A 24,509-nucleotide genomic window follows, 5' to 3' on the forward strand; every position below is an offset into this window, starting at 1 on the left:
GATAGTCATAGATCCAGGAGGTGCCTTAGCCTTGAAAAGCTGGAAGTATGCCAAGGGGAGACAGATGGTGGGTATAGAGGGGGAAAGAGAGATGGTGGGTGGGGGGGAAGGAGGGAGGGGGGATAGGAGGGGGATATTTCTGTGTGCATGGGACGAGAAAGAAAGAAATGTGAAAGGGAATCTAAGGGTGACCCAAAAGGGAACAATGGAGGAATCTTTGGGTGCGGGAGGGGTGAAGGCTGGGACGCTCTCTCTGCACGTAAGGAAAAAGAGTGTTTATGAAGTCTCACAATTAAAATATAGAACAGAGAGAGGAGTGACATGACTACTTTGCAGTGTATAACATGGAATGTGGGAGGTATTCACTCCCCGATTAAGAGACAAAAAATATTAAAAGTGTTGAATGATAAAAAAGTGTCTATAGCATTTTTGCAGGAAACGCATCTTACAAAGGATGAGCATGAGAAATTGAAAACTTGGTGGGTGGGGGAGCAATATGGTGCACCAGCAGTCGGAAAGAAGGGAGGAGTGGTGATATTGATACGGAAAAATCTAAATGTAGAGGTCAGGAAGGTGGTGGCCGATAGAGAGGGAAGGTATGTGCTAGCCTCAGTGGTTGTGGAGAGGCAACCACTTCTGCTGTGCAACATCTATGCTCCCAATACATATGATAAGAAGTTTGTTGATCACATCACACGTAAAATCCATATAATGGGTGATATTCCCATAGTGGTGGGAGGAGATTTGAATGACGTGTTGGATCCGGCATGGGATAGGTCTCACCCAACTGGGAGGGATCTGGCTAGAAGGGAGAGAGGTAACTCTAGAATCTGTGATATGTTAGAACTAGTGGATGTGTGGAGAACGCTACATCCGACAGACAAGGATTTCTCACACCTCTCCAGAGCACATCAAACATTGTCTAGAATAGATTACATTTGGATCTCAAGGGAGCTACTCACAAAAGTGGAGGAGGCACAGATAGGCCCCATCATGATCTCTGATCACGCTTGGGTGAGAGTACAAATTAGGAGAGGGAGGCTTTCAGATGGGGGGATGGCGTTTTCCAGCCTATCTCTACCGTGATCCCCAGTTCCTGCCTTTCCTAGTGGAGAAGTGGAGGGATTATAGTAGTACCAATGCACAACATAGGATAGACCCTGTGCTCTTTTGGGAAACGGCGAAGGCAGTGCTTCGGGGAGATATAATATCTTATCTAGCTTTCAAAAAACGGATCAGAAATAGAGAGGTGATGAGACTGGAAAGGCAAGTAGTAGAGTTGCGGAAGAAATATGGGGCACATCATGAGTTGCGATTCAAAAGACAATTATTGGAGGCGCAACAAGCCCTAAATGAACTTTTACATGAGAAGGCACAAAAAACGAACATATACTATAAGTATCAGTTATACAGGTTTGCTAATAAAAGTGGTAGATTCCTAGCCAGGATTGCTCAAAGGCGATTCAATGCCAAAAAAATACTCGTGATGGAGGATAGTATGGGAAAGAGGGTTACTAAGGATGAAGGTATAGTAAAAATTCTGGAGGACTTTTTTGGTCGTCTGTATGCAAAACAAAAAGACCTAGTGAGACCAAGCGAGACTTATCTTCAGAGTGTAGAACTGCCGCAGATCTCAGAAGAAGATGCAGAGGTGTTAAATGCCCCAATAACAGAAGAGGAGGTAGACCTAGTAATTAGATGGAGCAAATTGGGGAAGGCACCAGGGCCGGATGGTCTGCGGAACGAATTCTACAAGCTTCTGAATAGTGAGATCAGGCCAGTATTGACTGTAGTGTTTAATGACACCATACAACAGGGACAGATGCCCAGGCATCTTAATAGAGCACAAATTAGTGTACTACCAAAACCAGGTAAGCCAGCAGATAAACCAGACTCGTATAGGCCGATATCATTGCTGAATACTGAATTGAAACTATTTGCAAAGATAATGGCAAATCGGCTAGCCAGATTTTTACCATCCTTAATAATAGATTCACAAGTGGGATTTACATGTGGGAGAGTCATAGCAAAGAATATGCGTAGAATCTGGGTTGCTCTGGAGAAAATAAGACACGATAGGAACCCAGCTCTTCTTATTAGTTTCGATGCCGAAAAGGCATTTGACCGAGTAGATTGGAACTATTTGTTCGCAGTGTTGAAGGCTTATGGGATCACAGGGCTATATGCGAGGGCAGTCAGAACTTTGTACACGGGCCCGCAGGCACAGATATTTGCAAATGGTTTAAGGTCCGACTGGTTCCCAATAAAGAGAGGTACGAGGCAGGGGTGCCCATTATCGCCACTACTTTTTATATTGGCATTGGACCCCCTCCTTAGAGAAATCCAGCATAATACAGATATTCAGGGAGTTATGATACGAGACCATAGCTTTAAAACAGCAGCTTTTGCAGATGATCTGTTGGTATTAATCACTGACCCAAAGCGATCACTGCCATATCTTATGGAAAGTTTGGAGGAATATGGGGACTTCTCAGGATTCCGGCTGAACCTCATGAAATCCGAGGCCCTAGCTAGCAATGTAGAACTTGAGGGGGAGTGGGGAGATAGATTCCCGATACGGTGGGCAAGGGGTTCCTTTAGGTATCTGGGAATACAGCTCCCTATGGATACCAGGCAAATTTATCACCTGAATATCGCCAAATTGTTAAAGGACACTCAGGAACAATTATCACGATGGTCAGGGCTCCCTGTGTCACTTATGGGTCGGATACAGCTATTTCGAATGATAGTATTCCCGCGGTGGCTTTATGTACTACAAGCTTTACCGTTACGCCTGGGAAGGCGGGAGCTGGTGGCATTGCGAAGCTTAGTAGTGAAATACTGCTGGGCTGGTAGGAAACCTAGGATGAAGTGGCAGTACCTTATTGGGAATTGGAGACAGGGAGGGTTGGGCATCCCAGATATAAGGACATATAATCAGGCCTGTCTCTTGAGGCATTTGAGGGATTGGATCCTTGATGCACATACATACACAGATGTAGGTCTAGAAAGGGCATACTTTTATCCTTGGCACCTGAATTATCTACTACATGTTAGGAGAAAAGGACAAATACCTGAAAAGTTTAGAGATAGCATGTTGTTGGGACCATTATGGCATACATGGCGGGATCTGGCACACCGGTGGGGCCAGGACCCAGCGGCCAGTCGACTCCTCCCCCTGATTGGGAATAGGGATTTCACACCGGGCAGTGATAATGCAGTATTTCGCAAGCTACATGGCCAAGGTGTGGAACTAGTGGGCAGTTTTCTTAAGGATGATGACACTGTAATCTCCCTAGTTGACTTTCAAAGTAAATACTCAGGGGGGTCTTTAGGAATCTTGGCTTACCACCAGCTTTCTCATTACATACATAGTATCCCCAAAGAAGGGCTGACCCATAGATTTGAGATTAAATTGCGGGAGTTTTTGGAGGGGAATGCGTTGGGACAGGTATCCATATCTTGGTTTTTTAGAGAACTAGAGAAGGGGCAACCGGAGAAGCAGGTGACAGAGGTAGCGATGAAGTGGGAAATTGAGACTCATAGGCCTATTTCTGAACACAAATTACAACACTCACTCAGGGGCATACAGAGGGTAATATACAGTGCAGAATTGCAAGAATGCCAATACAGAATACTACATAGGGCTTACCTCTCTCCCAGAAGGGCATTCCATGCACGGGTAACAGGGACAGATGAGTGCCTAAAATGTGGGCAGGGGAATGCCAACCTAGCACACTGCATATGGCAGTGTAAGCCCATACAGGCATTTTGGCGGAGAATAGGAAAATTCGCAAGGGAGGTCTTAGGCACACAGGTTTTCATTACATTTGATAGGATGCTGCTGAGTGTGCCTGAACAGTGGGGTGTAGGGACTCAGGGAGATAAAGTGTTCCTGAGCAAATCCTGTATAGTGGGGAAAAAATGTATTATGAATCATTGGATATCGGGCACACCCCCCTCTTACTGGTACTGGAGGAATAAGATGCATCAAATAATGTTATGGGAGGCGAGAGGGGCGAGAGAGACGCCAAAACGGCAAGCAAGGTTTGTAAAATTCCCCCGTAAGGACTGTCTGGAAACCATATATCAATATGATTTCACCGAGAGCAAGAAGTCAAGTGCTCAATGGGTTGCCTTGGGAAGTAAGGAAGGTAGATTGAGTCAAGGCTGAACCATGCTAGCAGAAGGGAGGGGGGAGGGGGGGAAAGGGGGAAGAAGGGAAAATGAAACATAGGATCTGGTTAATAAAATTGTGGTTACGATGTGATAAGAGATGAGGGACTGTAATAAAACTGTCAAATTCCTAGATGTATATTGACGGAGGTGGAAGGGAGGAGGGGAGAAAATGGATTAAGGTTAACCTAATCTAGGTTATCATGGTGGTGACTATGTTAACATTAAGGATGAGGGAGGGAAAGGGGAAGGGGTGAAAAATGTTAAAATTGTTTGATGACAGATGTTATCCTTTAGTTCGATTATGGATGTTCTGATGCTAGCATTTCTGTTTAGACCAAAATTTGAATGTTCTGTAACAAGATTGTCATCAATAAAAATATTGAAACTATAGGCACCCTGAACCAATCCCTGGAGCATACTGATCCTTATTCACAAATTTACATCTGCTTTGTAAAAGGTTCAAATTTCTGCTTATTTTCTATGCATGTGCATACATTTTATGTTTATATCTTTTTTATTAAGCAGTCAAACAGACAAGAACCATGAACATAAATTGTGTAAACAAAGCTGATGTAACAGTGGCTCCAAACAGTCAGCAAGAGTCAAAAAAACAGTCTTTTACCATAAACAAATTTATAACCTCCCCTTACCCAACCCTCCCCCCCTACCCCAGCTCTTATTCCCTCACTCAGGTGCGTAGCCAGACACCCAATTTTGGGTGGGCCCGGGCCCAAGATGGGTGGGCAGAAGAACCTCGCCCCGTCCCACAGGTGATTTGGTCTCTCCTTCTCTCGCCTGCATGCCATATGGTCTCTCAAACATCCCCCCTCTCCTGTATTCCTTTTAAATAACAGATTTTCACCAGCAGCAAGCAGCAACTAATACACACTGCTCATGTTGGCCCCACACACTTCCCTCTGAGGCAGCTTCCTGTTTCCGCCTAGGCAGAAATACATCAGAGGGAAGGCTGTGGGGCCGGCGCGAGCAGTATGTATGTCACTGCTCACTGCAGGCGAAGATCTGCTACTTACAAGGTATGCATGAGGGACACTTGTTGGGAGTTTTCGGCTGGTGGGGCTTGGGGATCCCTGACAGCCACATCATAGGTATGCTGCTACTGGGTGGGCCTGAACCCAAAGTGGGTGGACCTGGGCCCACCCAAGCCCACCCTTGGCTACGCCACTGCCCTCACTTATTCACGACCCAACCCAAACAGTGATACAAACACAAGTAAAGTTGTACAGCATCCTACTCTACAGCCCCCAATCCACCCTCTTTCTAACCCACCCTCACCCAACCACCCCCCCTTTAGAGTGTCAGGGTAAACCGGTCCATCAAACAACATTCAAATGTGCATTTAATTTAAAAGTCTGCTCTGTGCTGCTGGCTGCAATGTGTCCCAGAAATTCGCCCAGATTTTTTCCAGGCGTTTACCATCTTCAGAGGAGAAGTTCTTGACCCTGCAGCGCTCTAGCCTCAACAGTTCAATCATGTGCGTCCGCCATACACCAATAGACGGAACCGTGTGCTCTCGCCAGTTCAATAAAATAATCTTCTTCCCCACCAGTATTGCTCTCCGCAGGAAGGCGTTAAAGCCCGGCAGAGTAGGCCCTACCGCTTTGTAGACTCCAAAGAGCATTAATGGTTGTCTCTGTATTGTTCGACCCCAATAACTCTTAACTGCCTCCAAGACTGTAGACCAAAAGCGTATCACTCGGGGACATTTCCAGAACATATGACTGAGCCCTGCAGGGGACTGTCTGCACTTAGGGCACTCCCCAGATCCACTGAACCCTGCCCGATGAGCACGCACTGGAGAGATGTACAGCCGCAGGGCAAACTTATATTGTATTTCCCAATAACGAGTGAAGACAGAGGTACGTTGAATGGAGGACAAAAAGTTACAAAGCGACTCTTCCGACATTTCCACCCCAAGTTCTCTAGACCAGACCTGCGCTCTGCTGCGAAAGTCCAGATCCTCAGTTGTGTCTTGTAAAAAACGATGATGGTAGCGGAGAGGTACTGCATTCTGGCCCCCCAGTGTCAGGGCCGTGTTCAATGTATCTTGCACATCCTCGCTTAAGTTAATCCATCCCAAGGCAGTCAAATAATGCTGGATTTGTAAGTATGCAAATTGGTCCGACCCTGTCAACTGAAATTCCTGCTGTAGTTCCAAAAACGGCCTTGCTCGTCCGTCACCAGTTGGCAAAGAAAATAGATTCCTTTCTGCCTCCATCGAGCAAAGGCCGCTGAGGAGGACCCCTCCGGGAAGTCAGGATTACGATACACCGGCAGGAAAGGGGTCGCCTTCCAATCAAAAGAGTGTCTTTTACAGAGCCATCTCCACGCTGCTCTAGCCGAGATAAGCAAAGGATTCCCCCCCATCTTGGACTCTATACCCCCACCCGATGCATGTAACCACCATCCCAAGTGTGCAGTGGGGAAGGCAGCCATCTCTATTTGAGTATTAGAGCAATCCTGTTGCCCTGTCAGCCAGTCTCTAATGTGGCGCATGGAACATGCCACCGTCAAATATCTTATATTAAGGAGGCCCATTTCTCCATGAGTCTTGGGCTTCTGCAGGATATGTATTGGGAGCCTGGGTCTTTTCCCTTTCCACAAAAATATTTGGGTCATACGATTTAGGGTCATCTCCTCCCTCCTTCTTAAATATAGTGGCAGCATCTGAAACAGATACAGCCACCGGGGGGCCACCATCATATTAAATAATCCAACCCGTCCCGACAATGAGAGGGGGCAAGCAGCCCAAAGCTGTAGTGTACGCTTGGTCTGCGCCAATAGCGGTAACACATTTGTCTCATATAAAAGCCCTATCTCAGAGGGAATGATAACCCCCAGGTATTTGATCCGGCCCACTGTACTGGGAATGGGCCTCTCCAATTAGTCCGCAAATTATTCTCAAAGGCAGCGCCAACGATTTGGCGAGGTTCAATTTAAAGCCAGAGATCCTGCCAAACCTAGCAATGATGTCAAGTAAATGTTCTAAGGATTTCTGGGGATTGCTCAGCAGCAGCAGCAGATCGTCAGCATAAGCCAGCACCTTAAGTTCGTGACTATGAATTCTAATCCCCTGTATTCCCTCGTGTGCACGAATCTCGCAAAAAAGGGGTTCCAGTGTCAACAGAAACAGTAGTGGGGACAGCGGGCAGCCCTGATGTGTTCCTTTCATGATGTCAAACGCCTCTGTCTTTATCCCATTAACGAGAAGCATGGCACACGACCCCGAATACAATGCCTCTATGGCCTGTAGAAACCACCCCCTCAGACCTACCCAGCTCAAGGTTTCAAACAGAAAGGGCCACAAAACTCTATCAAAAGCGCGCTCAGCGTCGAGACTCACCACCAGTCGCTGGGAAGCCTCACCAGGCTGCGAAAGCATGGCCAGGAGGAGCTTACGAACATTTATGACCGACTGATGCCCCCTCACAAAGCCAGTTTGTTCCTCTTTCACCAGCACCGGTAAAAGAGGCGCCAGCCGGTCTGCCAAAATCCGGGAGAGGAGCTTGATCTCCACGTTTATCAAAGAGATAGGTCTGTATGAGGCAGGAACCAGCAAGTCCCTCTCCTTCTTTGGGAGCAAGCTTATAAGGGCCGTATTTGCATGCGGTGGAAATTGCCCTGCCTCTACCACAGTATTAAGGTAGTCTGTTAAGGGCCCCAGTATCTGTGGGCTCAACAATTTGTAAAATTCCCCCGTAAGGCCGTCAGGTCCCGGTGCCGAGTGAAGCTTGAGTGCACCAACAGCCTTTTGGAGTTCCTTAGCCCCAATCGGTTTATCTAAGGAAGCCCTACGATCTAATGGGACTGAACCCATGTTCACTTTATTCAAATATGTCCTGATGGCGTCCCATAACTCCGGCCCCTCCCCTTCTCCTGCATAGAGGGCAACAAAGTGAGAGTGAAAAATCTGTGATATTTCTTGAAAATTTGTGGTCACCTCCCCTGTGTTTTTCCGAATGGCTGGAATAAAATGGGGTTTACGAGTGCCTTTTATCAGCCTAGCCAGCATCCCTCCTGCTTTGTCTCCATGTCTATATAATCTATATTTTCTATATAGAAGGGAACGGGACGTGCGCTTGTGTATTAGACTATTAAGCGCTGTTCGTGTGACCATGAGAAGCTCATATTGAATCTGAGATGGTCGCTTACTGTATTGCCTTTTTGCGGCTTTCAGCTTTCTCTCTAATTCTGTTATTCCTTGCGTTATTTGCCTGTTCCTTTTGTTAATGTATGCTATGATCTCACCCCTTAAAACGGCTTTTGCCGTGGACCAAAATAAAATGGGATCCTCTGCGTGTTCTTGGTTATGTGCATAGAACTCCTCCCATTTTTTCTGCAAGTAAACTTTAAACTCTGTAGAAGAGAACAGATATGAGGGGAACCGCCATCCTCGTGATTGGTGAAAATATGCAGGCGTCTCTACGTCCACCCAGATAAGAGAGTGATCAGAGATCTCCTCTGGGCCTATTGTAGCTTCTAGCACCCCCTGAAACCATTCTTGTGATGTAAAAATATAATCTAAGCGGGACTTTGTGCAATGAGCCCTGGACACATGGGTGAAATCCCTCTCCTCTCCATGGAGTATCCTCCATGGGTCCAAGAGTCCCAGCTTCTGACAAAACGATTCCAGGAGGGATATATCAGGCTCTGTCCCAGACTGTTGTGTCTGAGATCTGTCTAATTTTGGGTCTATCACCTGGTTGATATCCCCAGCTAAAACCAAGGGGAGGGCCGAATATTCCTGGCAGCGTGCCAGAAGCTGGGCATAAAATTTAGCGGAATGCGTATTAGGGCCATAGACCGATACCAAAAGCATCTCTTTCCCTTACAGATTAAGCTGAACCCCTAAGAATCTTCCTTCCCCATCTTTGAAAGCCAATTTAGCCTTGCACATAAGGGATTTATGGATCAAGAAGATTGCGGTCCCCCCCCCCCCCCCCCGTCTGCCTGCCGCCGCTGAGCAATACACCTCTCCAACCCATCCCCTCTTTAGTTTCTCGTGTTCTTCTTGGGACAATCTGGTCTCCTGAAGGCACGCTATTCCCGCGCCATGATGCTTCAGAGCAGCTAATATCTTCGTTCTCTTAACCGGAGAAGATATACCACAGACGTTCCAGGAGACAAGTCGCACCTTGCCTATCGGACTACTGGGACAACTTGCACGTTCTGAATAACAGATTCCCCATTTACTGCCACCCCCGGGGCTCCCAGCCATACCCCAAGGAGGTCTCTCCCCCACTACACACTTCCCCTCCGTCTACGCTCGTGTGAAAATTTCCTTGTCCTATGTTCTATAAATACCTGACACTCATCCCCTCTCCTACCTCCCGCCCTCCCCTGCTGTCCCCCCTGACATCCCCACCCCTTCCCCTCTCTTAATCTTAATCCCCTAAACCACAACATTCCCTAGGCAGAAAATTATGAGAGCCCCTACCATGCTCGAGGCTCCCCCACCCTGTCCTACTAGAAGTGTCTTTATAAACCTCTGTAATTAGTCCCCAGTGGTCACCCATAACAGTATTACTTTACCACCAACAATCTTGCCTCTGGAAGCACCTCTCATTCTTCCAAATGTTGTCCGGGCTTCTCCATCTTCTTTTGTTCCAAGCTTGTTATGTACTCATTTGCAGCGGATTCCGTATCAAATGATCTCCACTTGCCATCCTGAGAGATCTTAAGCACTGCTGGATAGATAAGCATAAACTTGATCTGTAGAACATGTAGGCGCTGGCACAGTGGAGTAAATTTCCTTCTACACTCCTGCAGAGACACTGAAAAGTCCTGGAAAATGCATACCAGGTGGCCGTCATATTTGGTATCATCTCTTTTGAGGCGATAGCCCCTCAAGATTTCCATCTTGTGCAGATAGTTATGCACTTTCAGTATTACCACACGTGGAGCCTGACTGCCATCTTGGATCTGGCCCACCCGATGGACTCTCTCCAAACAAAGCGCCCCTGCATGATCAGAGAGGGCGAATTCTGAGGCCAGCCATTTCTCCACCACTGTTGCTAGCGCTCCGTCGCTCACCAACTCCGGTATGCCCAGAATGCGCAAATTGCTGCCTCTGGCCCGATTCTCGAGGTCGTCCACTTTATTGTTCAGGGCCTCCACGGTGGCTTGAAGTTTTTTCATGTTCTGTTGTGCCGGGGTATTCTCATCCTCGAGGTCGGACATCTGCTGCTCGAGCTCCCCTGTCCGATGGATCGTGTCTGCCAGACGAGATTCAAAATCAGCGATTTGTGTAGAAATCTTTTCTAGCCGCGGTTCCAAGGCCTTCGTCACTGCCTCCGTCACCACCTCCGTCAGCTGCGACAGTTGTTCCACTGTGAAGGCCTGCCCGCTCTGCTGTGAGGCCTGCTCCTCGTTGGCTTTCGCCCCCCGCGGTTTTTCTTTTTCTTTTTTGGAGCCTCTTACCGGCATCGTTTTTTGAGGGGGGTTTCAATGAATCTGTCCATGGACACTTCACTGAGTAAGTAATGTGTCACGTTCTTGCAGACAGGCGGTTTTGCTGAGGTTTTTTGGCGATATCGGGTGTTGGGGCCTCGGAGAGCAGAGACACGCGTCTTGCTCTCTCAGTGCATCACGTGACCCTCTGTGCATACATTTTATAAAATGTACATATACATTGTAGATCTGCCCAAATCATGCTCCTCTGATTCCTGTGCACAGGGCCACATAAAAGTAGATGTTCTCTTTCCATGTTCCATGTGTGTACTCAGTTCTGTATTTCACAGATAAAGCAGATTTTACATGTGGAAAAGGACAATTATATAATTGAGTAGGAGTACACAGGCAAGTGCATGGAAAAAGTGCATTTACTTTTGTGTGACCTATGCACAGGTATTTCTGTACATAGATGTGTGAGAATGAGAGTCAAATCTTTGTGACTTTGGGCAAGCCTCTACTTAGACTGTAATTTCTTTAGAGAAAAGACCTATTGTACCTGAATTATAATAGGGAAAGGAGATGGAACTTGATATACCTCCTTTTTGTGGTTACAATCAAAGTGGTTTACATATTATATATACAGGTACTTACTTTGTACCTAGGGCAATAGAGGGTTAAGTGACTTGCCCAGAATCACAAGGAGCTGCACTAAATTGTAATGTTGCAAGCCACCTTGAGCAATATTTAAAATTATGCACTCAAATCCATTAATGATTGTAATTATTATGATTACTGAACATAGATTGCACTTGATTGTAAAGCATTTTGGAGCAATGGTGTGGAAGGCATGCCTATTTCTGTTCTTCCCAGGTACCAGTTTCCAGTTCAGAGCTGAGAACCCCAACAGTGGATGGGAGCAGCTGTAACAATGTGGTATCCCAGGTACTTAATACTAACTAAAGTCCTAACCTCTTTTTTTTTTTTGTTACATTTGTTTCTCCGAGGACAAGCAGGCTGCTTGTTCTCACGACTGGGTTGACGTCCACGGCAGCCCCCCACCAACCGGAACAAAACTTCGCGGGCGGTCCTGCACGCAGGGCACGCCCACCGCGCATGCGCGGCCGTCTTCCCGCCCGTGCGTGACTGTTCCCGCTCAGTCTTTTCTTTTCCGCGCTGGAGAGAGCCGTGTTCGTCTCTCTCTCTGTCAGCCCCGGAAACCGGATCGCGTTGTTCGCGCGAATCTTCTTCTTTTTTTCGTTGCCGCATTTTTCTTTAGTTTTCTTTAAAAAAAATAAATAAACGCGCTGATCTTGATTTTCCCTCGTCTCTTAGCGGGGGCGTCGCGTTGCGGCCTTGTGGCCGCGCGGTCGATTTATTTTCGAGGTTTGATTTTTACCGCCACCATCGACGACTTTGATTTCGCCGACGCGATTTTTCCGTCGATGTCCTCGAAGGTCCCGAGTGGATTTAAAAAGTGTGGTCGGTTGGCCGGCATATCTCGCAGACCGACACTCACGCTTGGTGCCTCCAGTGCCTCGGGCCGGAGCACGATACCAAGTCGTGTACTTTGTGTCTCGGTCTCCAGAAACGGACACAAGTAGCGAGGCAAGTTCTTCGGGACCGTCTTTTTGGAACTTGCACCGGCCCCTCGACGTCGACTTCGACGGCATCGGTATCGACGGCCAGTTCTTCGGTACCGGTATCGATGTCCACGAAATCGGCACCGATGGCATCGACCCCAGGAGCACAGGTCCCGTCGGCCCGCCAGTCCTCTGGTGACGGCAGGGGTGAGAGGCCGCGTGGGCAATCGGCCCCGGTCACTCCCTCTACCCAGGGCCCTCGGGACCGAACCCTGTCGGACCCGGTCCCTCGAGGCCGGAGGGGATCAACCTCCTCCTCCTCTATTCCACCAAGCGCCGATGACGGGCATCGCAAGAAAACGAAGAAGCACCGTCATCGGTCGCCATCGATGCATCCGGCTCCCGGCGCCGGAGAGGAGTCGACGCCGAGGAAACGACAGCGTCGAGAGGAGAGGTCCCCCTCTGTAGTAGAGGTACCGCCGCGTCAGGGTCCCAGCACTTCGGTGCAGTCGCCTGGACCCGACCAGCTTCCGGCACCGACGCCTCTACCGGCCCCCTCGCCTTTCCCAACGGCGGGCCTTGACGAGTGCCTCCGAGCCATCCTTCCGGGGATCCTGGAAGGGCTGATGTGCCAGACTGTGCCGGCGCTGGGGGTGCTTGCGCCCTCGGCGCCGTTGACTGTGGCGCCGGCGTGCTCTAGCCCGGTGCCGAGGCCTTTGATGCCGACTCCGCTTGCGGCGCCGGTCTCGACCGCCACGCAGGTGGAGTCCCCGTCGACGTCGATGGAGGGAGCTTCATCCCCGCCGGTGCGGGAGTCCACCGCTCGACGACACCACCGAGGCCTCGGTGCCTCGACGTCGAGTCGGGCCTGGTTGAGGACTGAGCTGCACGAGTTCATGTCCGACACCGAGGAAGAGGCCTCGTGGGGGGAGGAGGAGAACCCCAGATATTTCTCCTCAGAGGAGTCTGTGGGCCTTCCCTCCGACCCCACTCCTTCACCAGAGAGAAAGCTCTCGCCACCTGAGAGCCTCTCCTTTGCCTCCTTCGTCAGGGATATGTCTATTTGCATTCCCTTTCCCGTAGTCTCTGTGGATGAGCCGAGGGCTCAGATGCTTGAGGTCCTCGACTATCCATCACCACCTAGAGAGTCCTCCACGGTGCCGTTGCACAATGTCCTCAAAGAGACACTGCTTCGGAACTGGTTGAGACCACTATCTAATCCCACCATCCCCAAGAAAGCAGAGTCCCAATACAGAATCCACTCGGACCCAGAGTTAATGCGGCCCCAATTGCCTCATGACTCGGCGGTCGTGGACTCTGCTCTCAAGAGGGCACGGAGTTCGAGGGATACTGCCTTGGCGCCCCCGGGGCGGGAGTCTCGCACTCTGGACTCGTTTGGGAGGAAGGCCTACCAATCTTCCATGCTCGTGACCCGCATCCAGTCTTACCAGCTCTACACGAGCATCCACATGCGGAATAATGTGAAGCAACTGGCGGACCTGGTTGACAAGCTCCCGCCAGAGCAGTCCAGGCCTTTTCAGGAGGTGGTCAGGCAGCTGAAGGCGTGCAGAAAGTTCCTGTCCAGGGGTATATATGACACCTGTGACGTGGCATCTCGTGCTGCGGCCCAAGGGATAGTGATGCGCAGGCTCTCATGGCTGCGTGCCTCTGACCTGGACAACCGCACCCAGCAGAGACTGGCCGACGTCCCTTGCCGGGGGGATAATATTTTTGGCGAGAAGGTCGAGCAGCTGGTGGACCAACTGCATCAGCGGGAAACCGCCCTCGACAAGCTCTCCCACCGGCCGCCTTCAGCATCCACCTCAGCAGGTGGACGTTTTTCCCGGGCCCGGCAGGCTGCGCCCTATGCCTTTACCAAGCGTAGGTACACCCAGCCGGCCCGAAGGCCTCATCAGGCACAGGGACAGTCCCAGCGCGCTCGTTCTCGTCAACAGCGTGCGCCTAAGCAGCCACCTGCGCCTCCACAGCAAAAGCTGGGGACGGGCTTTTGACTGGATCCATGGGAACATAGCCGCCCTCAAAGTGTCCGTACCGGACGATCTGCCGGTCGGAGGGAGGTTAAAATTTTTTCACCAAAGGTGGCCTCTCATAACCTCTGACCAGTGGGTTCTCCAAATAGTGCGGTGCAGATACGCCCTGAATTTGACCTCCCTGCCACCAAATTGTCCTCCGGGAGCTCAATCCTTCAGCTCCCATCACAAGCAGGTACTTGCAGAGGAACTCTCCGCCCTTCTCAGCGCCAATGCGGTCGAGCCCGTACCATCCGGGCAGGAAGGGCAGGGATTCTATTCCAGGTACTTCCTTGTGGAAAAGAAAACAGGGGGGATGCGTCCCATCCTAGACCTGAGAGGCCTGAACAAATTCCTGGTCAAAGAAAAGTTCAGGATGCTTTCCTTGGGCACCCTTCTTCCAATGATTCAGAAAAACGATTGGCTATGTTCCCTGGATTTAAAGGACGCATACACTCACATCCCGATACTGCCAGCTCACAGACAGTATCTCAGATTCCGCCTGGGCACACGGCACTTTCAGTATTGTGTGCTGCCCTTTGGGCTCGCCTCTGCCCCACGGGTGTTTACAAAGTGCCTCGTGGTGGTAGCGGCGTATCTACGCAAGCTGGGAGTGCACGTGTTCCCATATCTCGACGATTGGCTGGTCAAGAACACCTCGGAGGCAGGAGCTCTCCGGTCCATGCAGTGCACTATTCACCTGGAGCTGCTGGGGTTTGTGATAAATTACCCAAAGTCCCATCTCCAGCCAGCCCAGTCTCTGGAATTCATAGGAGCTCTGCTGAATACTCAGACGGCTCAGGCCTTCCTTCCCGAAGCGAGGGCCAACAACCTCCTGTCCCTGGCTTCCCAGACCAGAGCGTCTCAGCAGATCACAGCTCGGCAGATGTTGAGACTTCTGGGTCATATGGCCTCTACAGTTCATGTGACTCCCATGGCTCGTCTTCACATGAGATCTGCTCAATGGACCCTAGCTTCCCAGTGGTTTCAAGCCACCGGGAATCTAGAAAATGTCATCCGCCTCTCCACCAGTTGCCGCACTTCACTGCACTGGTGGACCATTCGGGCCAATTTGACCCTGGGACGTCCATTCCAAATTCCACAGCCCACGAAGGTGCTGACGACGGATGCATCTCGCCTGGGGTGGGGATGTTCAGATCAACCTCCTGGAGCTCCGAGCGATCTGGAACGCACTGAAGGCTTTCAGAGATCGGCTGTCCTGTCAAATTATCCAAATTCGGACAGACAATCAGGTTGCAATGTATTACGTCAACAAGCAGGGGGGCACCGGATCTCGCCCCCTGTGTCAGGAAGCCGTCGGGATGTGGCGTTGGGCTTGCCAGTTCGGCATGCTCCTCCAAGCCACATACCTGGCAGGCGTAAACAACAGTCTGGCCGACAGACTGAGCAGAGTCATGCAACCGCACGAGTGGTCGCTCCATTCCAGAGTGGTACGCAAGATCTTTCGAGAGTGGGGCACCCCCTCGGTGGACCTTTTCGCCTCTCAGACCAACCACAAGCTGCCTCTGTTCTGTTCCAGACTATAGGCACACGGCAGGCTAGCGTCGGATGCCTTTCTCCTCCATTGGGGGACCGGCCTCCTGTATGCTTATCCTCCCATACCTTTGGTGGGGAAGACCTTGCTGAAGCTCAAGCAAGACCGCGGCACCATGATTCTGATCGCGCCCTTTTGGCCCCGTCAGATCTGGTTCCCTCTTCTTCTGGAGTTGTCCTCCGAAGAACCGTGGAGATTGGAGTGTTTTCCGACTCTCATTTCGCAGAACGGCGGAGCGTTGCTGCACCCCAACCTTCAGTCTCTGGCTCTCACGGCCTGGATGTTGAGGGCGTAGACTTCGCTGCTTTGGGTCTGTCTGAGGGTGTCTCCCGTGTCTTGCTTGCCTCTAGGAAGGATTCCACTAAAAAGAGTTACTTTTTCAAGTGGAGGAGGTTTGTCGTTTGGTGTGAGAGCAAGGCCCTAGAACCTCGTTCTTGCCCTGCACAGAACCTGCTTGAATACTTTCTGCACTTATCAGAGTCTGGCCTCAAGACCAACTCAGTAAGGAATCACCTTAGTGCGATTAGTGCTTACCATTATCGTGTGGAAGGTAAAGCCATCTCTGGAGACCCTTTAGTCGTTCGATTCATGAGAGGCTTGCTTTTGTCAAAGCCCCCTATCAAGCCTCCTGCAGTGTCATGGGATCTCAATGTCGTCCTCACCCAGCTGATGAAACCTCCTCTTGAGCCACTGAATACCTGCCATCTGAAGTACTTGACCTGGAAGGTCATTTTCTTGGTGGCAGTTACTTCAGCTCGTAGGGTCAGTGAGCTTCAAGCCCTGGTAGCTCATGCTCCGTATACCAAATTTCATCACAACAGAGTAGTGCTCCGCACCCACCCAAAGTTCCTGCCGAAGGTGGTGTCGGAGTTCCATCTTAACCAGTCAATTGTCTTGCCAACATTCTTTCCCAGGCCGCATACCCGCCCTGCTGAACGTCAGTTGCACACATTGGACTGCAAGCGAGCGTTGGCCTTCTATCTGGAGCGGACACAGCCCCACAGACAGTCCGCCCAATTGTTTATTTCTTTCGACCCCAATAGGAAGGGGGTCGCTGTCGGGAAACGCACCATCTCCAATTGGCTAGCAGATTGCATTTCCTTCACTTATGCCCAGGCTGGGCTGAATCTGGAGGGCCATGTCACGGCTCACAGTGTCAGAGCCATGGCAGCGTCGGTGGCTCACTTGAAGTCAGCCACTATTGAAGAGATTTGCAAGGCTGCGACGTGGTCATCTGTCCACACATTCACATCACATTACTGCCTCCAGCAGGATACCCGACACGACAGTCGGTTCGGACAGTCGGTGCTGCAGAATCTGTTTGGGGTGTAAATCCAACTCCACCCTCCAGGACCCGAATTTATTCTGGTCAGGCTGCACTCTCAGTTAGTTGTTCTTCGTAGGTCAATATCTGTTATGCCTCACCGTTGCGAGGTTCAATTGACCTGGGTTCTTGTTTTGAGTGAGCCTGAGAGCTAGGGATACCCCAGTCGTGAGAACAAGCAGCCTGCTTGTCCTCGGAGAAAGCGAATGATACATACCTGTAGCAGGTGTTCTCCGAGGACAGCAGGCTGATTGTTCTCACCTACCCTCCCTCCTCCCCTTTGGAGTTGCGTTTTTGATCATTTTTGCTTGTCATTCAACTGAGCGGGAACGGTCACGCACGGGCGGGAAGACGGCCGCGCATGCGCGGTGGGCGTGCCTGCGTGCAGGACCGCCCGCGAAGTTTTGTTCCGGTTGGTGGGGGGCTGCCGTGGACGTCAACCCAGTCGTGAGAACAATCAGCCTGCTGTCCTCGGAGAACACCTGCTACAGGTATGTATCATTCGCTATCCCGCGCTTTCCTACTCATGGCAGGCTCAATGCGGCTTACATGGGGCAATGGAGGGTTAAGTGACTTGCCCAGAGTCACAAGGAGCTGCCTATGCTTGAAGTGGGAATCGAACTCAGTTCCTGCACTCGGAGAGGACGTTGATAGCTGGTTGGACATCTTTACAATGTAGGATCTGGTCTTTAGGAAGCTGTGGAACCATTTGGCCACTGTGCCGCTGATTCCCATGTAAACGAGCAGGGACATCAGCATTGTGTGATTTACTAGGTCGAACGCACTTGACGCGTCGAATTGCATTAGAAGTATATTTTGGCCTTGGCTAATTAATCTTCTGAACTTCGTTATCAAAGTGGTTAGAACCGTTTCTGTTCAGTGTTGTGGTCTGAAACCTGATTGTGAATTATGTAGGATTGAGATTTTTGTTAGGTTTTCCATTGTTGTGCTACCAATCCCGCCATCATTTTGGTCAGTAGTGGTATTGAGGCCACTGGTCTGTAATTTGTGAGATCGCTGATCTTTTTGGTTATGTTCTTGGGGATTGGAGTGAGGATGATTTCACCTTTTATCTTTTGGGAATTAGCCTTCTGCTAATGTGTATGTGGTATGTTTGGTGTGATACATTCAATCTGGTGGGTTTTTCATCATGTGGTTGGGACATTTGTCTTGCAGACAATTCGCATGTGCATATTTTGTCAGTAGTGTCTTTACTGTGCTCATTTTGGGTGGTTTGAAAGTGGGCAGATTCTGTCCGCTATGGTGCGGGTGTTATTGGTTTCGCAGTCTTGTAGGAAGTAAGTGATGGATGTTTGCGGTATTGCTAGGTTAGCTCTTGCTTTTGTTATCTTTTGTTTGAAGTGTTGTGCTAACTTGTCTGCGGTAGGTGGTATTTCAGTTGATCCCTATGTTTTTATTAGCTTGTTCATGAGTTTGAATATTTTTTTCGTGTTAGTCTGTTCTAGATTCCCTCTTTTTGGTACTGGAGAAATAGATTGCGTGCCTTTATGTTGTGGGAGTCAAGGACTGTTAGGAATTCTCCAAAGGGAAGAAGGGCTTTCATGTCTATCTGGAATTATTTGCAAACTATCTCCCACAAAGCAAGAAGTGCAGTATTGAACAGGTTTCAGAGTGTTTCCTAAGTTGGTACTGTTATATTAGGGGTTGTTTTGGAGTTCTTTGGGTAGGGGAGGGCGGATTGGGAATACTGGATGTTATCCTTTAAAAGATGGCCTGGAGTCATAAGAGTCCAGATGCTGGGCCATCTCAGTGTATGTTTATGATATGGGTTAGAGTAGGGTTGAGGGAAGGGGGGTGATCATGTATACAACCGTTAACTTTGAACGGAAGCTAGGGTAATGAGGGGGAAGGTACGGGAGTCTTCTCACAAAAGAAAAATGGGATCATTTATTATCCAGCTTTTTGCTGTTTGATGTTTTTGATTATTCTTCTGTTATGTTTGATTGCTGTCATGTAATCGCATGATGTTTTTGTCTAGATTTGTTGTTTAATTTAGATGTTGGATTTGTTTGATCCTGAATAAAAATCGTTAAACCTTAAAAACCTACACATAATCCAGAGACAGACACAGCTTCTCCCTTTTAGTTGTTCAAAAAATTATTTTAAATGAGCACCACAGTGCAATAATAAACTTTTTTTTTTTTTGTCCACGGATTTAAAATAATGTTGCAACTGGCAGTAAGCCAGTATCTCCAGTATGTCGCTGCACCTGATATTGTATCTCTTCCAAAGTAAGCATATTCCTGTCAGGATTGAATACATTTTCCACCAGAGACAAACCTCTCTTTCATATCATCAAGCTGATCAATCCATAGACTGGTGGGTTGTGTCCATCTACCAGCAGGTGGAGATAGAGAGCAAACTTTTGCCTCCCTATATGTGGTCATGTGCTGCCGGAAACTCCTCAGTATGTTCTCTATCTCAGCAGGTGGTGGTCACACACAGCAGCAGCTCTGGCTAGGCCTCCAAGCCTAATTTTTAGGTTTTGTTGAGTGCCTGGGGTTGAGGGCTCTTTTGAGCAAGTGCAAACCTGGTGGTGCCAGGTCCCTCCTTTTCTCCCCCCTCCCGCTGGCTCCGTTAAAAAAAAAAAAAAAAAAAATTTTGAACGTCCTTAAAGGCGTTTATTTCGACGTTTATTTAAGCGTCTATTGCAGCTACTCACTGGGACACCAGGTCGTTACAACTCGGAGCGGACAGCAGGTAATTTTTACCTTTTTATAGCGGGCAGGGGGTTCCCCGATTCTTCTCCTCGTGGCATATGGCGTCGGAGGGCGAGGGCGCAAAGGGTCGCTCCCCGGGTCGCTTGAGCGCTTCTAGAGGGGATGCGGGGGTCTTAAAGCCTGATTCGCCCTTGTTGGGTGACAGTTTCGTGACCGATGAATGTCCCGGTCCTTCCTCCGGCGTGGCGGTTTTTCCCGCCATAAACGCCCATCCCCCGCTCCTCGCCTCCGCCATCTTGGCCGGCCACGCGGCTCGGACGGCTTCTTCTTGGGCCGCCCTTGAGGTTGGAGACATTAATGCCATGAACGCCCTTAATTTGGGCGACGGCACAGAAGCGGCTAAAGTTAAGAGCCGTTCTTCCCGCGCGGCTCCTTCGCGGAGTTTCGCGCCGGACGCCATTTTGGATGCGCAGCATGTCTCTCCCCCGCTATTGCGAGCGCCGGTTGAGGGTGCGTCTAGGGCTGTTGCCCAGGCTGCGGAAGTGCACAGTCTGGGGGGTTTCTCCCCCGAGTTTGTTTTGCTGCTGCATCAGGCCTTCCTCATGCACAACGCTGCCCCTGCTCCCTCGTCTGGTAAAGAGGTTGAGGTTCCCAGAGGTAAACGCCCTCGGGTTGATTCCCAGGCCTTGGAGGAATTTGTCTCCTCCGATGTAGATGAGGGCAGCGTGTCTGAGGTCTCCCAACGGTCCTTTGCGGATTCCTTGGAGGAGACGGATCCCCGCTCGGATGGAGCGGATGACCCCTCTGAAGCGCGGCTTTTTAGCCCAGAGGATTTGCCCAACCTGTTGTTACAGGCCATGGACACTTTGAAGATTTCCTCTCCGGAGGACGCCTCTCCCTCAGCCCCTGTTGGCTCTGCCATTATGCTGGGGACGAAGCGCTCGCCTAGAACCTTCCACGTGCATGATGCCATGCACACCTTAATTTCGGCTCAATGGGATGTCCCAGAAGCGAGCCTTAAAGTGGCTAGGGCTATGTCCCGCCTCTATCCTTTGGCTGTGAGTGAACGTGAGGCCTATCTGTGGCCTACCGTGGATTCTTTAATCACTGCGGTGACTAAGAAAACGGTGTTGCCGGTGGAAGGTGGCACGGCCCTAAAGGACGCCCAAGACAGAAGATTGGAGGCGGCCTTAAGGTCGTCCTTTGAGGCGGCTGCTTTAAGTTTGCAGGCCTCAGTTTGCGGCTCCTATGTGGCCAGGGCGTGCCTGACTATGGTGCAGCGGGCTTCCCCCTCGGATCATTCCTTGAGGGCTGATTGGCCGGCCCTGGAATCGGGCTTAGCCTTTTTGGCAGACTTGCTGTATGATGTCTTGAGGGCCTCAGCGAAAGGCATGGCTCAGACAATCTCTGCGCGGCGGTGGCTTTGGCTGAAACATTGGTCTGCTGACCACGCCTCTAAATCCCGCCTGGCTAGGTTGCCTTTTAAAGGCAAGCTGCTCTTTGGGGTCGAGCTGGACAAAATCGTGACCGATCTCGGCACGTCTAAGGGCAAGAAATTACCAGAGGTCAGGGCTCGGGCTAGTACTCGTCCCGGTACCTCCAGAGGACGGTTGCAGGAAGCCCGTCGGTACCGCCTGGGCAAGTCGGGTTCCTCTGCCCCCTCTTCCTTCAAGAGGAATTTCTCCCCCAAGCAGCATTCCTTTCGCAGAGACCGCCGTCCCGGAGGTGCTTCCTCCGGTCCTCCCCCAGGGTCTCGTACCCAATGACGGGGCCTTGGTCCACGCCCCAGTGCAGATTGGAGGACGGCTGTCCTCGTTTCTGGGCGAGTGGACCACAATAACTTCAGACGCGTGGGTGCTGGAAGTCATCAGAGACGGCTACAAGCTAGAGTTCTGCCGACCCTTAAAAGACGGGTTTGTACTCTCTCCCTGCAAGTCTCCGGTCAAAGCTGTGGCAGTGCAGCAGACCTTGGACAATCTGATCCGCCTGGGCGCGGTCGTTCCTGTGCCAGAAAGTCAGCTTGGCAAGGGACGTTACTCCATTTACTTTGTGGTACCAAAGAAAGGAGGTTTTGTCCGGCCTATCCTCGACCTCAAAGGGGTCAATCGGGCCTTGAAAGTGCGGCACTTTCGCATGGAGACTCTCCGCTCTGTTATAGCGGCAGTGAAGGCAGGAGAGTTCTTGGCTTCCTTGGACATCAAGGAAGCGTACCTGCATATTCCCATCTGGCCTCCTCATCAACGCTTCCTGCGTTTTGCAGTCCTGGGACGACACTTCCAGTTCAGAGCCCTCCCATTCGGGTTGGCTACTGCTCCGCGGACCTTTTCCAAAGTAATGGTGGTCATCGCGGCCTTCCTACGAAAGGAAGGGATACAAGTCCATCCTTATCTGGACGACTGGTTGATCCGAGCCCCCTCTTATGCAGAGTGCGGCAAAGCTGTGGACCGGGTAGTTGCTCTTTTGAGCTCCCTGGGATGGATCATCAACTGGGAGAAGAGCCAGCTGCGCCCGACTCAGTCCCTGGAGTACCTGGGAGTTCGATTCGACACCCAAGTGGGCAGAGTGTTCCTGCCAGACAATCGGATTGTCGAACTTCAGGCTCAGGTGGACCAGTTCCTGGGAGCCTCTCCTCTTCGGGCTTGGGACTATGTGCAGCTGTTGGGCTCTATGACGGCCACGATGGAAGTAGTGCCCTGGGCCAGGGCTCATATGAGACCACTTCAACACTCCTTGCTGCAGCGCTGGACTCCGATGTCGGAGGATTATGCTGTGCGACTTCCCTTGGACCCAGCAGTGCGCAAGGCGCTGAGCTGGTGGATGCAGACAGACAAATTGTCTGCGGGAATGCCTCTGGTGACCCCAGAGTGGATTGTCGTCACGACGGACGCCTCTTTGTCGGGCTGGGGAGCCCACTGCTTGGGAAGGACAGCGCAGGGGCTCTGGTCTCCTGCAGAGGCAAAGTGGTCTATCAACCTCCTGGAACTCAGAGCCATTCGGTTGGCGCTTTTGGAGTTCATCCCGGTACTGGTGTGGAAGCCTGTACGGGTCCTGTCGGACAATGCCACGGCTGTGGCCTATGTCAACCGCCAGGGAGGTACCAAGAGCGCCCCTCTAGCCAAGGAGGCTATGTATCTTTGCCAGTGGGCGGAAGCGAACCTGGAGCAGCTTTCAGCGGCCCACATTGCCGGAGTCATGAATGTCAAGGCGGACTTTCTCAGTCGCCATACCTTGGAGCCCGGAGAGTGGCAGCTATCTGCTCAGGCGTTCTTGGACATCACGAAGCGCTGGGGCCAGCCGAGCCTAGATCTGATGGCGTCATCGGCCAATTGCCAAGTGCCGCGCTTCTTCAGCAGAGGACGGGACCCTCGATCCCTGGGAGTAGATGCTCTTCTCCAACAGTGGCCGACACAAGAGCTCCTCTATGTGTTCCCGCCCTGGCCCATGTTGGGCAGGGTGCTAGACCGGGTGGCAAAGCATCCCGGCAGGGTAATCCTGGTGGGTCCGGATTGGCCCAGGCGTCCCTGGTATGCGGACTTGATCAGGCTCTCAGTGGACGATCCTCTGCGACTGCCAGTGGAACAGGGCCTGTTACATCAGGGTCCCGTGGTGATGGAGGATCCCTCCCCCTTTGGTCTTACGGCCTGGCTATTGAGCGGCAGCGTCTGAGGAAGAAGGGCTTCTTAGACAAGGTCATCGCCACTATGCTGAGAGCGAGGAAGCGCTCTACTTCTACTGCTTACGCCAGGGTTTGGCGTATCTTTGCAGCGTGGTGTGAAGCAGGCTCTCTTTCTCCCTTCACTGCTCCAATTTCTTCAGTGTTGGCGTTCCTGCAAGAAGGTCTGGAGAAAGGCCTGTCGCTCAGTTCCCTTAAAGTCCAGGTAGCGGCTCTGGCTTGCTTCAGGGGCCGCCTGAAGGGTGCTTCCCTGGCTTCACAGCCAGATGTGGTGCGCTTTCTCAAGGGAGTTAATCACCTGCGCCCTCCTCTGCACTCAGTGGTGCCTGCGTGGAATCTCAACCTGGTACTAAGAGAATTGCAGAAGCCGCCTTTTGAACCCTTGTCGAGGGCATCTCTGAAAGACCTGACGTTGAAAGCAGTCTTTTTGGTGGCTATCACTTCAGCCAGAAGAGTTTCCGAGCTCCAGGCGCTCTCATGTCGAGAGCCTTTTCTGCAGTTCACTGAGGCAGGAGTGACTATTCGCACAGTGCCTTCCTTCCTGCCCAAGATTGTTTCTCGCTTCCATGTGAATCAGCAGCTCTGTCTCCCTTCCTTTCGTAGGGAGGGCTACCCAGAGGAGTACTCTGCTCTTAAATATCTGGATGTGAGACGAGTCATCATCAGATACTTGGAAGTGACCAATGATTTCCGGAAATCGGATCATCTGTTTGTCCTGTTTGCAGGTCCTCGTAAGGGTCTGCAGGCTGCTAAGCCTACAGTGGCAAGATGGGTCAAGGAAGCCATTGCAGCGGCTTATGTGGCCGCGGGGAAGGTGCCGCCTATCCAGCTGAAGGCTCACTCCACGAGAGCTCAGGCGGCCTCGATGGCAGAGGCCGGATCCGTCTCCTTGGAAGAGATATGCAAGGCGGCAACTTGGGCTTTGGCTCATACATTCTCCAAGCATTACCGTTTGACTGTGGCTGCACGGGTGGAGGCCCGGTTTGGAGCTTCAGTGTTGAGGTCAGAGATTTCAATGTCCCGCCCTGGGTGAGTACTGCTTCGGTACATCCCACCAGTCTATGGATTGATCAGCT

General features: G+C 50.9%; 1 protein-coding gene across 2 annotated transcripts in view; it reads left to right on the forward strand.

Moving 5' to 3' along the window:
• The window catches only part of TCTN3 (tectonic family member 3), a 139,321-nt gene that overhangs the window by 78,116 nt on the left and 36,696 nt on the right, over nucleotides 1–24,509 (forward strand). For both annotated transcript variants that reach the window (XM_030208732.1, XM_030208733.1), the window contains exon 8: nucleotides 11,461–11,532. In XM_030208732.1, the coding sequence (XP_030064592.1) occupies nucleotides 11,461–11,532 (72 nt within the window). The remainder of the gene's footprint in view (nucleotides 1–11,460; nucleotides 11,533–24,509) is intronic.

The sequence above is a fragment of the Microcaecilia unicolor genome, chromosome 7 (genome assembly GCF_901765095.1).
Source record: "Microcaecilia unicolor chromosome 7, aMicUni1.1, whole genome shotgun sequence".
NCBI lineage: Eukaryota > Metazoa > Chordata > Amphibia > Gymnophiona > Siphonopidae > Microcaecilia > Microcaecilia unicolor.